Below are 14,616 nucleotides of genomic sequence, written 5' to 3'. Positions count from 1 at the left end.
AGCATTTCTTGAGCAATGCGATGTACTAAGTGAAGTACAAAACAATCAAGGGACACATTTCCTGAAAGCAAAGTTAACTTCTCTCTCTCTTCCCTACAAAGTTAAGCAGGTTATTGACCTCAGGCAAGCCAATGGTTGGAGAAGCAGCAGGGTCCCATGGAAAGATCATGGGTTTGGAGGTCAGGGAACCTAGGTTCTAGTCCCAGCTCTGCCTCATGTCTCCCGTGTGACCTTGGGCAAGTCATTTAACTTCTCTGGGTCTCAGTTACCTCGTCTGTAAAATGGGGATTAAATTTAATTCAATCATTCCTTTAGTGATATTTATTGATAACTCGCTGTGTGCAGATCACTCTACTAAGCACTGGGAGAATACAATATTACAATATTACAATAAGCATACACATTTCCTGCCCACAACGAACTTGCAGTCTAGAAGGGGAGACAGATGTTAATATAAATAAATTACAGATATGTACAGATTTGTACAGATACGTACAGAAAAGTGCTGTGGGGCTGGGAGGGGGCGACGACTAAAGGGAGCAAGGCAGGCCCATTTGGGACAAAGACTGTGTCCAACCTGATTATCTTTCATCTACCCCAGTGCTTTGTACAGTGCCTGGCACATAGTAAGTGCTTAACCAATACTATAAAAAATGGTTGAAGAAATAACTAGTGAATGGACATCGTAAAACCATAAACCATCACCATAAAGAAGTCAGACAAACACCAGGCTACAGCTGGACTGGCATTCAAGAGGCTGACATTTAGGGAAAGAGATTATTCGAATGGAAAATTGCTATTCAGTCCAAGACTGAGCTCCTTATCTTCCCTACCAAACCCTTTTCTCTCCCTGACTTTCCCATCACTGTGGACGCCACTACCATACTTCCTGTCTCACAATCCCGCAACTTTGGTGGCATCCTTGACTCTGCTCTCTCATTCACCCCACACATTCAGTCCATCACCAAAACCTGCCGATCTCACCTCCACAACATCCAAGATCCACCCTTTCCTCTCCATCCAAACTGCTACCTTGCTGATTCAATCTCTCATTCTATCGTGACTGGATTACTGCATCAGCTTCCTTTCTGATCTCCCATCCTCCTGTCTCTCTCTGCTGCAGTCTATACTTCACTCTGCTGCCCGAATTATCTTTGTACAGAAACGCTCTAGGCCTGTCACTCACCTCCTCAAAAATCTCCAGTGGTTGCCTATCAATCTTCGAAGCCAGCAAAAACTTCTCACTCTCAGCTTCAAGGCTTTCCATCACCTCATCCCCTCCTGACCTCACCTCCCTTCTCTCCTTCTAAAGCCCAGCCCACACACTCTGCTCCTCTGCCACTAACCTCCTCACTGTGCCTCATTCTCGCCTGTCCCGCCGTCGACCCCTGGTGCACATCCTACCTCTGGCCTGGAATGCCCTCCCTCCACACAGCCACCAAACTAGCTCTCTTCCTCCCTTCAAAGCCCTACTGAGAGCTCACCTCCTGCAGGAGGCCTTCCCAGAATGAGCCCCCCTTTTCCTCTCCTCCTCTTCCGTTCCTCATTGCCCCCCGTCTTACCCCCTTCCCGTCCCCACAGCACTTACATATATTTGTACGTATTTATTACTCTATTTTATTAATGATATGCATATGGCTATAATTCTATTTATTCTGATGGTATTGACACCTGTTTATTTGCTTTGTTTTGTTGTCTGTCTCTCCTTTCTAGACTGTGAGCCCATTTTTGGGTAGGGACTGTCTCTATATGTTGCTGATTTGTACTTCCCAAGCACTTAGTACAGTGCTTTGCACACAGTAAGTGCCCAATAAATACAATTGAATGAATGAATCAATGAATATTCTTATTAAGTTATTTGTTACACAGCCAATATATTTCAGAACCAGAATCAGAACCCATGTGGAGCTCTTTCCAAAGGACATGGAGCTTCTCTTGTCTACACTAGCACATCTAATCCTCTTCACCAAGGATTAAGGTGAAAGAGAGGATGGACATATTTGAACAACTGTGTGGAATTGGGTGCTTAGGGGAGAAAACAAACTCTGTTTTCCATGTGGAATCAATCACTAAGGTCTGACCTCAGAGGGTTTTCTGAGTTATCATTTGGAGGCGCCATTCCGTTGTTTTCATTGTGTTTGTGTACTTTCTGCTGCTGTGGTTTGCTGAATGGGGCCTCCTCCTGATGGGTAGATGAGGGGCTAACAATCTGAGCAATTTTCCAACTCTTAAAAGGCCATTTGCCCAGCTGTCCACACCTGGCTATTAATTTCTGATGAAAAAAATTATCTCCATTCTGCTTCCTTTTTTCTGCTTTTTTGACAGATTCCAAATATCACGTTCACTCCATTGCTACCGGTACTACTAGATAAGCTATCTGGTTCCAGGAAAACAGCTATCTGGTTCCAGGAAAACAGTGTTAACAGTGAGGGGTGGGAAGGATGGGGGGGGGGGGGGATGCCGAAAGGAAATTGTTATGAGAGTGGCATGATAATGCTCTGTATACAGTAAGTGCTCATAAAATACCATTGATTTATTGATTTTACTGTCAACATTTCATTAAGCCTAGGGTAGGGAAGCATGTCACCTGTTGAGAAAAGTCTGGGACCAGGAGTCCAGATGCCCAGGTTCTGATCCTGGCTCTACCACTTGTCTGCTGGTAATTTTAGGCCAGTCACTTATCTTCTCAGGGTCTCAGTTTTGTCATCTGTAAAACTGGGTTTAAATATCCATTCACTATCCCCCTCAGTCTGTGAGCCCTATGTGGGACAAGCACTGTGTCTGATCTAAATATCCTGTACCTTCTATGGCTCTTGACACATAGTAAGTGCTTAACAAAATTAGATGATAAACTACTCCTCTAGATTATACACTCCTTGTGAGTGGTGACTGTGTCTATCAGAGTTTATTGTACTCTCCCAAAAGCTTAGTACAATGTTCAGCACCTAGAGAGGGCTCAATAAATACCACTGATTGTTTGATTTATTGATTAATAAATTCCACTACTATTAAGGTGAAGAACAGTATTGCTTAGTGGATAGAGCACGGGTGTGACAGTCAGAAGAGCCTGGGTTCTGAAGGGAACCTCACCTTCTAGTTATCGTCCCATATCCCTCCTACCATTCCTTTCCAAACTCCTTGAACGAGTTGTCTACACGCGCTGCCTAGAATTCCTCAACAACAACTCTCTCCTCGACCCCCTCCAGTCTGGCTTCCGTCCCCTTCATTCCACGGAAACTGCGCTCTCAAAGGTCACCAATGACCTCCTGCTTGCCAAATCCAACGGCTCATACTCTGTCCTAATCCTCCTCGACCTCTCAGCTGCCTTTGACACTGTGGACCACCCCCTTCTCCTCAACACGCTATCTGACCTTGGCTTCACAGACTCCGTCCTCTCCTGGTTCTCCTCTTATCTCTCCGGTCGTTCTTTCTCAGTCTCTTTTGCAGGCTCCTCCTCCCCCTCCCATCCTCTTACTGTGGGGGTTCCCCAAGGTTCAGTGCTTGGTCCCCTTCTGTTCTCAATCTACACTCACTCCCTTGGTGACCTCATTCGCTCCCACGGCTTCAACTATCATCTCTACGCTGATGACACCCAGATCTACATCTCTGCCCCTGCTCTCTCCCCCTCCCTCCAGGCTCGCATCTCCTCCTGCCTTCAGGACATCTCCATCTGGATGTCCGCCCGCCACCTAAAGCTCAACATGTCGAAGACTGAGCTCCTTGTCTTCCCTCCCAAACCTTGTCCTCTCCCTAACTTTCCCATCTCTGTTGACGGCACTACCATCCTTCCCGTCTCACAAGCCCGCAACCTCGGTGTCATCCTCGACTCCGCTCTCTCATTCACCCCTCACATCCAAGCCGTCACCAAAACCTGCCGGTCTCAGCTCCGCAACATTGCCAAGATCCGCCCTTTCCTCTCCATCCAAACTGCTACCCTGCTCATTCAAGCTCTCATCCTATCCCGTCTGGACTACTGCACCAGCCTTCTCTCTGATCTCCCATCCTCGTGTCTCTCTCCACTTCAATCCATACTTCATGCTGCTGCCCGGATTATCTTTGTCCAGAAACGCTCTGGACATATTACTCCCCTCCTCAAAAACCTCCAATGGCTACCGATCAATCTGCGCATCAAGCAGAAACTCCTCACCCTGGGCTTCAAGGCTGTCCATCACCTCGCCCCCTCCTACCTCACCTCCCTTCTCTCCTTCTACTGCCCAGCCCGCACCCTCCGCTCCTCTGCCGCTAATCTCCTCACCGTACCTCGCTCTCGCCTGTCCCGCCATCGACCCCCGGCCCACGTCATCCCCCGGGCCTGGAATGCCCTCCCTCTGCCCATCCGCCAAGCTAGCTCTCTTCCTCCCTTCAAGGCCCTGCTGAGAGCTCACCTCCTCCAGGAGGCCTTCCCAGACTGAGCCCCTTCTTTCCTCTCCCCTCGTCCCCCTCTCCCTCCCCCCGTCTTACCTCCTTCCCTTCCCCACAGCACCTGTATATATGTATATATGGTTGTACATATTTATTACTCTATTTATTTATTTATTTATTTATTTTACTTGTACATTTCTATCCTACTTATTTTATTTTGTTGGTATGTTTGGTTCTGTTCTCTGTCTCCCCCTTTTAGACTGTGAGCCCACTGTTGGGTAGGGACTGTCTCTATGTGATGCCAATTTGTACTTCCCAAGCGCTTAGTACAGTGCTCTGCACATAGTAAGCGCTCAATAAATACGATTGATTGATTGATTGATTGGGTTCTAGTCCCAGCTCTGCCACTGGTCTGCTTTGTGACCTTGGGCAAGTCACTTAGCTTCCCTGTGACTCAGTTACCTCATCTGTAAAATGGGGATTAAGACTGTGAGCCCCATTTGGGACACCCGGCCTGTGTCCAACCTGATTACCTTGTGTATCCCACCACTTAGAACAGAGCCTGGGTCATAATAAACACTTAACAAATATCATTTTAAAAAATCTGTTCCTAAGAATCTAGTTCACACCACTTAAGCCACTTTCCAGTGAGACACTTCAGTGGCAAGGAATTACTATCCTGGAGCTATTTGGTAGTTAGCTCCCAAACAACCCTCTACAAGGGGTAATTTGGTTATCTGTGGGAGGTACCTGGATCTTTGTTTTGCAATCCTCCTCATCCTTCAAACAATGTTGAGGCCTTGAGCCAATTCTATTTTCTTCTCCACAGATAACTGGAGTAGATAGACACATCTCCAACCAATCATTCATATTTATTGTGCATTTACTGTGGGCACAGCACTTGAGAGAGTACAATATAACAGAGTTCATAGTCATGTTCCCTTCCCATAAAGAGCTTTCATTCTAGAGGAGATATGCACTATTCACCTAACAATTATGAAATTGGAAGCTTGTGAACCAACTCAGAGTGGCCTATTACAATACTTCAAGAGACCTTCCCTGATTAAGCCCTCTCCCCTCTCTTCTCCCTCCCCCTGCCCACTTCCTCTCCCTTTTGCATCATGCACTTCGATCTGAGCACTTTGGGCATTTGGTATTTGGTCCACCCTCAGGTCCACAACACTTCTGTAACATATCTAGAAATTATTTCTTCATAGTAATGTCTGTCTCTCCCTGTAGCTGTAAGATCCTTATGGGAAAGGAACAGGCCTACCAACTCTCTTGTATTCTCCCAAGCACTTAGTATAATGCTCTGAACACTGTAAGCACTCAATAAATATCATTGACTGACTGACTTGGTAGACAATATTATAATTAATGTAAAAACTACACCACAAATTGTCAGACACTGGAAAACAGCCAGACTGACACTTGAGCATCTGGGCAGACCCAGGGCCAGAAATGCACTAAACAGAGTTTCCCTCTGAGTTCAGATTTCCTTTTTGCTTGTCAAGCTCTTATTATGTGTCGAACACTGCTCTAAGCATTGGGGTAGGAACAAGTTAATTAGATCAGACACTGTCCCTGTCCCCCATGAGGCTCAGGTCTAAGTAGGAGGGAGAATAGTGCTTAACTGTAAAATCCCCATTTCACAGTTGGGGAAACTGGGGCCCAGAGAAGTTAAGTGGCTTGCCCAAGGTCACACAGCAAGCAATTGGCAGAGCTGGATTAGAACCCAGGTCCTCTGACTCCCAGGTCTGTGCTCTTTCTGCTAGGCCAAGCAGCTTCTCTTTCTGATGCTTGCGCTCTTCTCTTCTGGCTGGAAGCAGGTTGGATGAGATTCAAGCTACAGAATGAGTGGTTGCTAAAATCTGCTTCCCTGACTGTGTGCAAAGCACTGTACTGAGAGCTTGGCTTTTTAACTTTTACACTCTGGCAGTCAGAGACGGGACCCCTGGCCCTAGAAGAGTGTGGATTTCAATGATATATGCCTTACTGAAGGCACATCTCTAAGATGCCTTCCCTGACTAAGCCCTCCTTTCCTCTTCTCCCACTCCCTTCTGTATCACCCTGACTCGCTCCCTTTCTTTAATCCCCCTCTCCACCCCTCAGCATTTATGTTCATACCTGTAACTTATTTTTTAATATTGATGTCTGTCTCCCCCCTCTAGACTGTAAGCTCATTGTGGGCAGGGAATGTGTCTGCTTATCATTATATTGTACTCTCCCGAACACTTAATGCAGTGCTCTCCCCACATTAAGTGCTCAATAAGTATCACTGATAGTAATGCTAAAAGAAAAGCTTAAAAGCTGTGTGCCCTTTAGTGGTTGATATCCGTGTCCTATCTGTCCAGACTTGCTCAGGGCACCTAAATGTCCTCTAATGGTGAGACAGAGATGGGGCAGCCTCCAAGGAGTGGAGAGGCAGTTGACTCAGAGAGGAGGCATTCCCCGGTTAAATTCCCCCTCCTCAGCTCCAACAGCCACTGCAGCACTTACGTCTTTGCAGTCACCCATAGCATGAAAGTACATATCGATTTACTTCCTCTACTGTTCATTCATTTATTCACTTATCCAGTTTTCCCTATGCCTGCTGGATCTTAACTGAAAATCAATAAATCAATCAATCAGCCAGACTGATTAAGCATTTACTGTGTGCATGTTTTAAGCTCTTGGGAGAGTACAAAACAGAACTGGTAGACATGTTCCTTGTCCACAAAGAGCTTACAGTCTGGAGGAAAAACAATATGTGTCTTTCTTACCTATTAGATTTTAAGCTCCCTGAGGGCAAAGGATCCTGTACTTTACCTCTATTGTACTCTCCCAAGTGCTGAGTATATAGTTCTGCACACCTCCTTAGTTCAGTGCTCTGCACATCCTAGGCACAATATAGATTGATTGACAGCAGAGAAGGCCAGTAGAAAGCATTTTTTAAGAAGATTCCTGTTGCAGATCCCTCCACCCAACATCTTCTAGACTGTGACCCCATTGTTGGGTAGGGACCATCTTTATATGTTGCCGATTTCTACATCCCAAGTGCTTAGTACAGTGCTCTGCATGCAGTAAGCGCTCAATAAATATGATTGAATGCATGAATGAATATTCAAAGAGTATTTGGTGACCAAATGAGTGAGCCCCAGTGGAGCGTTGATCTGAATGAGCTCAGCAATGGAGTAATAATAATAATGATGATGATGGCATTTGTTAAGCACTTACTATGTGCCAAGCACTGTTCTAAGCACTGGGGGGGATACAAGGTAACCAGGTTGTCCCACATGGGGCTCACAGTGTTAATCCCCATTTTACAGATGGGGTAACAGGCTCAGAGGAGTTAAGTGACTTGCCCAAAGTCACACAGCTGACAAGTGGTGGAGCCGGGATTAGAACTCTGACTCCCAAGCCCGTGCTCTTTCCACTGATCCACGCTGCTTCTCCGAGTAGCGATACAGTAGGCCGTAAGCTCTTTGTGGGCAGGGATCATGTCTACCAACTCTACTGTTTTCTCCCAGAAGCTTTGTATGGCATATTCTACCCAGCAATGCCACTAATTGATTGAATGATTGATTGATAAAAGAACAGCCTTCGTTGGGTCCAACCGATCTATCATATTTTTGGAGCACTTACTGGGTGCAGAGCACTGTACTAAGTGCTTGGGAGAGTACAACAGATTTGGTAGGCATGTTCTCTGCCCACAGTGAGCTTGCAGTCTAGAAGAATGAGAATGGTAAACACGAGGAAGTGGGAGGGTGAGGAAATGTAACATGTCCTACCTGCAGCAGTATGGTCAGAACAATAAACAGATCTGAAAAACAAAAAGGGCTACTTTAATTTGTACTGATTAAATGGGTTGGTACAATTTACAGCCAATCTCTTTAGTGTCCAGGAAAGTCCTGGAGAACCTGAATTTTACATCAGTCTCTGCAGAGTTGCAGAAGTGTCTGTGCAGTTCTGTAAGGTTGGAGCAGAGCACAGAGCCCCTCACTAAGCCCCAGCAAATAGTCAAGGATAAGGGGAAGGGGAGGGGATCCATCCCAATGGGTATAAGTCACAACGCTAGGTATGATGTGAGGAGGGGAAGGAGACGGAGGCCGAGAAGAGAAGCAGCGAATCCTCATGGAAAGGGCACAGGCATGGGAGTCTGAGGACCTAGGTTCTAATCTTGATTCCACCACTTGTCTGCTGTGTGATCTTGAGCAAGTCACTTCACTTCTCTGTGCTTCAGTTATCTCATCTGTAAAATGGGGATTAAGACTGTGGATCTTAAGTGAGACATGGACTGTGTCCAACCTGACTATTTTGTACCTAGGTCAGCACTTTGTAGAGCACCTGGCACATAGTGAGCCCTTAAGAAATACTATTTAGAATATCAAGATCTCACCCCCTAAAGACTTCCTGCCCCCAGTCACCCCACAGAAGGAAAAGCTGGTGACCCTCACCAGGAGCTGACCAGAGTGTTGGGGTTGAACTCTGACCCCTCCAATGACCCAGACTCCTCAGAACTCTCCCCTCTTAAGGAGGAATATCTTCAGAACCTGCTTACGGATCTCCTTGGTGTTCACCCCGTAGACAATGGGGTTCAGCATAGGTGGGACCAGCACGTAAAGGTTGGCCAGGAATATGTGAACGTGGTGAGGGATATGGTGCCCGAAGCGGTGGGTCAGGAAAGAGAAGAAGGCCGGGATGTAGAAGATGAGGATGACGCAGAGGTGGGAGCCGCAGGTGTTGAGGGCTTTACGCCGGGCCTCGTGGGAAGGGAGCCTGAAGACAGTGCAGAGGATCTGCACATACGATACAGAAATGAGCACAGCGTCCAGTCCCATGGCGAGGAGGACAACGGTCAGGCCATACACGATGTTCACAGTGATGTCGCTGCAGGCCAGCCTGGCGATGCCCATGTGCTCGCAGTATGTGTGGGGGATAAGCCGGTGGCCGCAGTATGGCAGACACTTGAGAAGGAAGATCAATGGGGACACGATGGCCACGCTGCGGATGATGTCCATGATGCCAGTCTTCCCAATGGCCTGGGGCATCAGAACTGAAGCATAACGCAGCGGGTGGCAAATGGCCATGTAGCGATCAAAGGCCATGGCCAGGAGAATGAAGGACTCCAGGGCAAAGACGGTGTGGATGAAGAACATCTGGGTCAGGCAGCCACCGAAGGAGATGCTCCCGTCCCCAAACCACAGGATCTGAAGCATCTTGGGCACCGTGGTGGAGCTGAGGGCGAGATCAGTGGCAGAGAGCACAGAGAGGAAGATGTACATGGGCTTGTGGAGGCTGTGCTCAATGATGATGATGGCAATGAGGGTGGAGTCCCCAAGCAGGGCAGCAAAGTACATGAAGCAGAATGGGATGGAGATCCAGATATGCACAGCTTCTAGCCCAGGGATGCCTACCAGGAAGAACGTATCCAGAAGGGCATCACTGCTATTGGAAAGGGACATGATCATCCTGAGAGGGCTGGCTGGACAGCAGGAACCTGATGTCACCTGCCTGGTGAAGCACACAAATTCCATTTTAATCATTCAATTAGTGGTACTTCATGACCTCCTACTTCATACAAAGCACTGTACTAAGCACTTGGGGGAATATGATACAATAGAATAGATAGACATGATCCCTGCCCACAAGGATCTTACAGACTAGAGGGAGAGACAGACATTAAAATAAATTGTAGATTTTTATGAACATAAGTGCTGTCAGTGTGGGGGAGGGTAAAAATCAAAGAGCTTAAGGGATACAGACCCAAGTTCCATAGGTGACACATAAGAGAGGGGGAGGGAAGTAGCATGGCCTAGTGGAAACAGTATGGACATGAGAGTCAGAGGACATGAGTTCTAATCTTGGCTCTGCTGCTTATGTGCTGTTTGAACTTGGGCAAGTCACTTAACTTCTCTAAGTTTCAGTTCCTTCATCTGCAAAATGGAGGTTCGATACTTGTTCTCCCTCCTTCTTAGACAGTGAGTCCCATTTGTGACTTAATTGTCTTGTATCTACCCCAGCACTTAGTACAGTGCTTGGCCCATATTAAGCACTTAAATATTTTTATCATCATCATCATCATTATAACTTCCAGGCCAGAGAAAGGATGTAGGCAAAGGGTAGGTGATGAGAAAAGCCCATATTAAACACTTAACAAATATCATCATCATCATTATAACTTCCATGCCAGAGAAAGGATGAAAGCAAGGGGTAGGTGATGAGAAAGATGAAATCTAAGTACGGTCAGTAGGTTGGTGTTAAAGGAGTGAAGTGTGGGGGTTGACTTGTGGTAGGGAATCAGTAGGTGAGGTAGAAGGGGAAGAGGTAATTGAGAGCCTTCAAGTCTATGGTAAGGTGTTTCTGCAGAAATGGATGGGAAACCATTGGAGATTTTTGAGGGTCAAAATATGGACTGGTCTTTTTTCAGAAAAATGATCTGGCAGCAGAGTGAAGCATGGACTAGAGAGGGTAGAGACTGGAAGCAGGGATATCAGTGAAGGGGAAGATGCAGTAGTCAAGGCAGAATATGATAAGAATTGGATCAGCAAGATAGCAGTTTGATGGAGAGGAAGGGGAGGATTCTTGAAATGTCACAGTAGAATTGACAGGATTTGGGAATCATCCATGTGGAGATGGTAGTTGATGGGAGCTAATGAGTACTCCAGGTTAGTGGGTATAGATGGAGAATAGAAGGGGACCCAGAACTGAACCTGAGGGACCCCCAAGGGGACCCAGAACTGAACCTGAGGGACCCCCACAGTTAGAGGGTTGGAGGCAAAGGAGGAGCTCACGAAAAAAATGTAGGCATAGACAGAGAGGTAGGAGAACCAGGAGAGGACTGTGAGCTCGTTGTAGGCAGAGAATGTCACTGTTTTGTTGTATTGTACTTTCCCAAGCGCTTAGTGCAGTGCTCTGTATACAGTAAGCACTGAACAAATATGATTGATTGATTGACAAGGATAGTGAAGCTAAGGTGAGATAATGTTTCCATGAGAAGGTAGTGGACCAGAGTATCGAATGCAGTGTAAAGTCTAGGATTAGGATGGAACAGAGGGTATCAGATTTGGCAAGAAGAAGGTCATTGGTGACCTTTGAGAAGGAGTGTCTGTGGAGTGAAGCAGGAGGAAGCCAATTAGAAGGGGGTCAAAGAGAGAATTAGAGGCAAGGAAGTGGAGGTATCAACAACTTGCTTGAGGAGTTTGGAAAGGAATGGTAGGAGGGAGATGGAGTTATGATTTGGGGGAGCTGTGGAGCCAAGGGAGGTTTGTTTAAGGGTAGATGATATATGGGCACATTCGAAAACAGTGGGGAAGGAAACTTTGGGAATGACAGCCAGGAAGGTAAGAAAGGAGGGGTTAAGGGTCTTAACAAGGTGTGAAGTGATGGGGTTGGAGGTAAAGATTCTTTAAAGGAAGGAGCAGTGCTATACTCCTAAGATTCACTGGGAAAGGGGGTGGCATTGTCTTCCTTCTTGTTCCCCATTACTGCATTTGCACCATTCCCCATCCCTCTCTTTCCCTTCCTTTGAAGCCTATAACATCTGACTCTACCACCAACTCCAATTACTAGTCACAGTCATCTACCACCCCCCAGACCCTCTTCTAAATTTCTAAACCATTTTTATCCCTTTCTCACATTCCTCCTCTTTCTCCATCCCTACACTAATCCCTGGGGACTTCACTGTCAATGTGGATGTTCCTGTTGACTGCTTTGCTAACCGCTTTCTATTGCTTCTCAACACCACTGACCTCCTGCTCCACTTCACCTCACCCACTCATCAACTTGGACAATCACTTTATCTCATCATCTCTAGTCACTGTACAATCTCTACCCTCACCAAATCTGAAATCCCCCTAATCCAACCTCAACTTCCTCACCTCCTTTCTCTCCCACACACTCTACCCCTGCAAATCTTTCCTGTTCCCCTACAGAAACCTCTGATCTTTGGACCCCTTCAAGTATTCCAAAGTTATCATGCCCCATTTTGTCTCCAATCCCAAACAAACTTCTCTTGCCACATAAATTGATACCCTCAACACCCTTCTCTCCCCTGAACTCAACTCCCTCACTCCCCACTTTCTCTCAGCTGATCTCATACCACCTGTAAAGTCATCTCTGTACTTCCCAACGGCTTAGTACAGTGTTCTGAACACAGTAAGCGCTCAATAAATATGATTGATTGATTGATTGATTGATCTCTGCCCCTGCTCTCTCCCCCTCCCTCCAGGCTCGCATCTCCTCCTGTCTTCAGGACATCGCCATCTAGATGTCTGCCCTCCACCTAAAGCTCAACATGTCCAAGACTGAACTCCTTGTCTTCCCTCCCAAACCCTGCCCTCTCCCTGACTTTCCCATCTCTGTTGACGGCACTACGATCCTTCCCGTCTCACAAGCCCGCAACCTTGGTGTCATCCTCGACTCGGCTCTCTCATTCACCCCTCACATCCAAGCTGTCACCAAAACCTGCCGGTCTCAGCTCCGCAACATTGCCAAGATCCGCCCTTTCCTCTCCATCCAAACTGCTACCCTGTTTGTTCAAGGTCTCATCCTATCCCGTCTAGACTACTGCATCAGCCTTCTCTCTGATCTCCCATCCTCGTGTATATATGCATATATGTTTGTACATATTTATTACTCTATTTATTTATTTATTTTACTTGTACATATCTATTCTATTTATTTTATTTTGTTAGTATTTTTGGTTTTGTCTCCCCCTTTTAGACTGTGAGCCCACTGTTGGGTAGGGACTGTCTCTATGTGTTGCCAATTTGTACTTCCCAAGCACTTAGTACAGTGCTCTGCACACAGTAAGCACTCAATAAATACGATTGATGATGATGATGATGACGATGGATGTCTTTACTGAGGTAGAACAAATGGAAGCCCATCACCAGAGCTGGGAGCAGGGGGTCACATCTGCCAATGTGTCCTCAGCAGGGACAACACTGGGCAGGCAGATTCCCAACTCCATTCTCCCTGTCCCTCAGCCCTATCCCTCCCTCCTGGTTTCCTGAGGGTGGTCTAACCGATGGCAATGACCACTGTCCAGTTGGTGGGAGAAAGAGACCCCCTTGTCATTTAAAAATCAAGTTCATACCTGGCTGTTGGTGGATTTCTCTTGTCCTCTAATTTCCTTCAGACTCTTTCCCAGGGACTTTGGTCAAGCTCTGCCACCCCTGCCAGGCTGAAGAGGGTGGCAGAGTCCCAGATTTATAAAGGGAACTCCTGGGAGTGAAACACCAAAGAGGCCCAGGGCTGCACAACTGTCCTTGGCCTGCCCTCTGTCTCCTGCAGGCCTCAAAGAATCCCAGCATTGGAAAGTTTTCTTGAGACATCACCTGAATCCTCCATCCAGGGACCACCAAGCCAGCCCCCACTTCCAGGAGAGATATGCAGTCATCCAGGCCCCTGAGCTTGCTGGCTCAACCCCAGAGCTGGAGGTGGAATAAAGCATTGGAAAGCTTGGTGTCAGGAGACTTGTTTGGCGAGCCCAGGGAGATCGGAAGGAGTGTGTGGAGTCACCTACAACTCTACCAGTTCCCCGGGAGTCCCTGGTTCCCTGGTGGTACCTTCCTGGCCCAGGGGGCATGTCCCCAACTCTATGCTGACAACCTTCCCCAGCATTCCTGGGTGATGAGGCAAACATCTTGGTAGTGAGAAACTGAGTCATCAAGAATGGATCAACTGCCTTCCTCTGTAGTCTCGATGAAAGGAGAACACAAACCTCATGGCGGCAGATGATACTGGTGGACTGGAATGGGGTGGGGAAGGGGAGGGACTACCGAGGAAATGTGGTCTTTGAACTCGGCTCATGGTATCTGTGCTCTAATCTTCCCCCTCCAGGCTCTGGATTATCTGTGGATCAGGAATAGTGTCCCAATCAATGTTCCTGAAACATTACCTAGTGCTGAGTACAGTGTGCTGCACCATGTAAACTCATAATCAATGTATCACTGTTAGCATTGAAGCTGGGCTCCTGAGAAATTATCTTTTGGGGCCTTGATGGTGAGCCCAAGAAAAGGGATATCTACTAATCATACTTTCTCCTCATTGTTTTCTCACGTGACCTTTAACTCTGCCCACACAAATGGCAATTGCTGAGCTTCACCAAGTAGAATCTGAGCCCTCCTGGGGCAAGCAGGGGAGAGCTGGCAAAGGAAAGCTGGCATTGGTTTGTGTTGGTACTCTGGATTCCTCAGAGTGAGAAAGTGGGTGAGTCTCCTTGAGTCCCCTCTGGAGCCTGTAAAAGGGTTGTCCCACCCTCTGGCACTC

General features: G+C 47.0%; 1 protein-coding gene across 1 annotated transcript; it reads right to left on the bottom strand.

Moving 5' to 3' along the window:
- Positions 1 to 8,855: 8,855 nt before the first annotated feature.
- On the bottom strand, positions 8,856 to 9,806 carry LOC119943387 (olfactory receptor 52D1-like). Its single transcript, XM_038764343.1, has one exon. It carries the CDS (start codon positions 9,804 to 9,806, stop codon positions 8,856 to 8,858), a length of 951 nt encoding a protein of 316 aa, XP_038620271.1.
- Positions 9,807 to 14,616: the final 4,810 nt, after the last annotated feature.

This window comes from Tachyglossus aculeatus, chromosome 2, assembly GCF_015852505.1.
Source record: "Tachyglossus aculeatus isolate mTacAcu1 chromosome 2, mTacAcu1.pri, whole genome shotgun sequence".
Classification (NCBI taxonomy): domain Eukaryota; kingdom Metazoa; phylum Chordata; class Mammalia; order Monotremata; family Tachyglossidae; genus Tachyglossus; species Tachyglossus aculeatus.
The sequence above is the reverse complement of the archived record's forward strand: the minus strand, read 5'-3'. Positions and strand labels throughout refer to the sequence as shown.

Bases quoted from the DNA above. Each gene is read 5' to 3' on its own strand.
- LOC119943387 (XM_038764343.1), bottom strand. From the start codon at position 9,806: ATGTCCCTTTCCAATAGCAGTGATGCCCTTCTGGATACGTTCTTCCTG.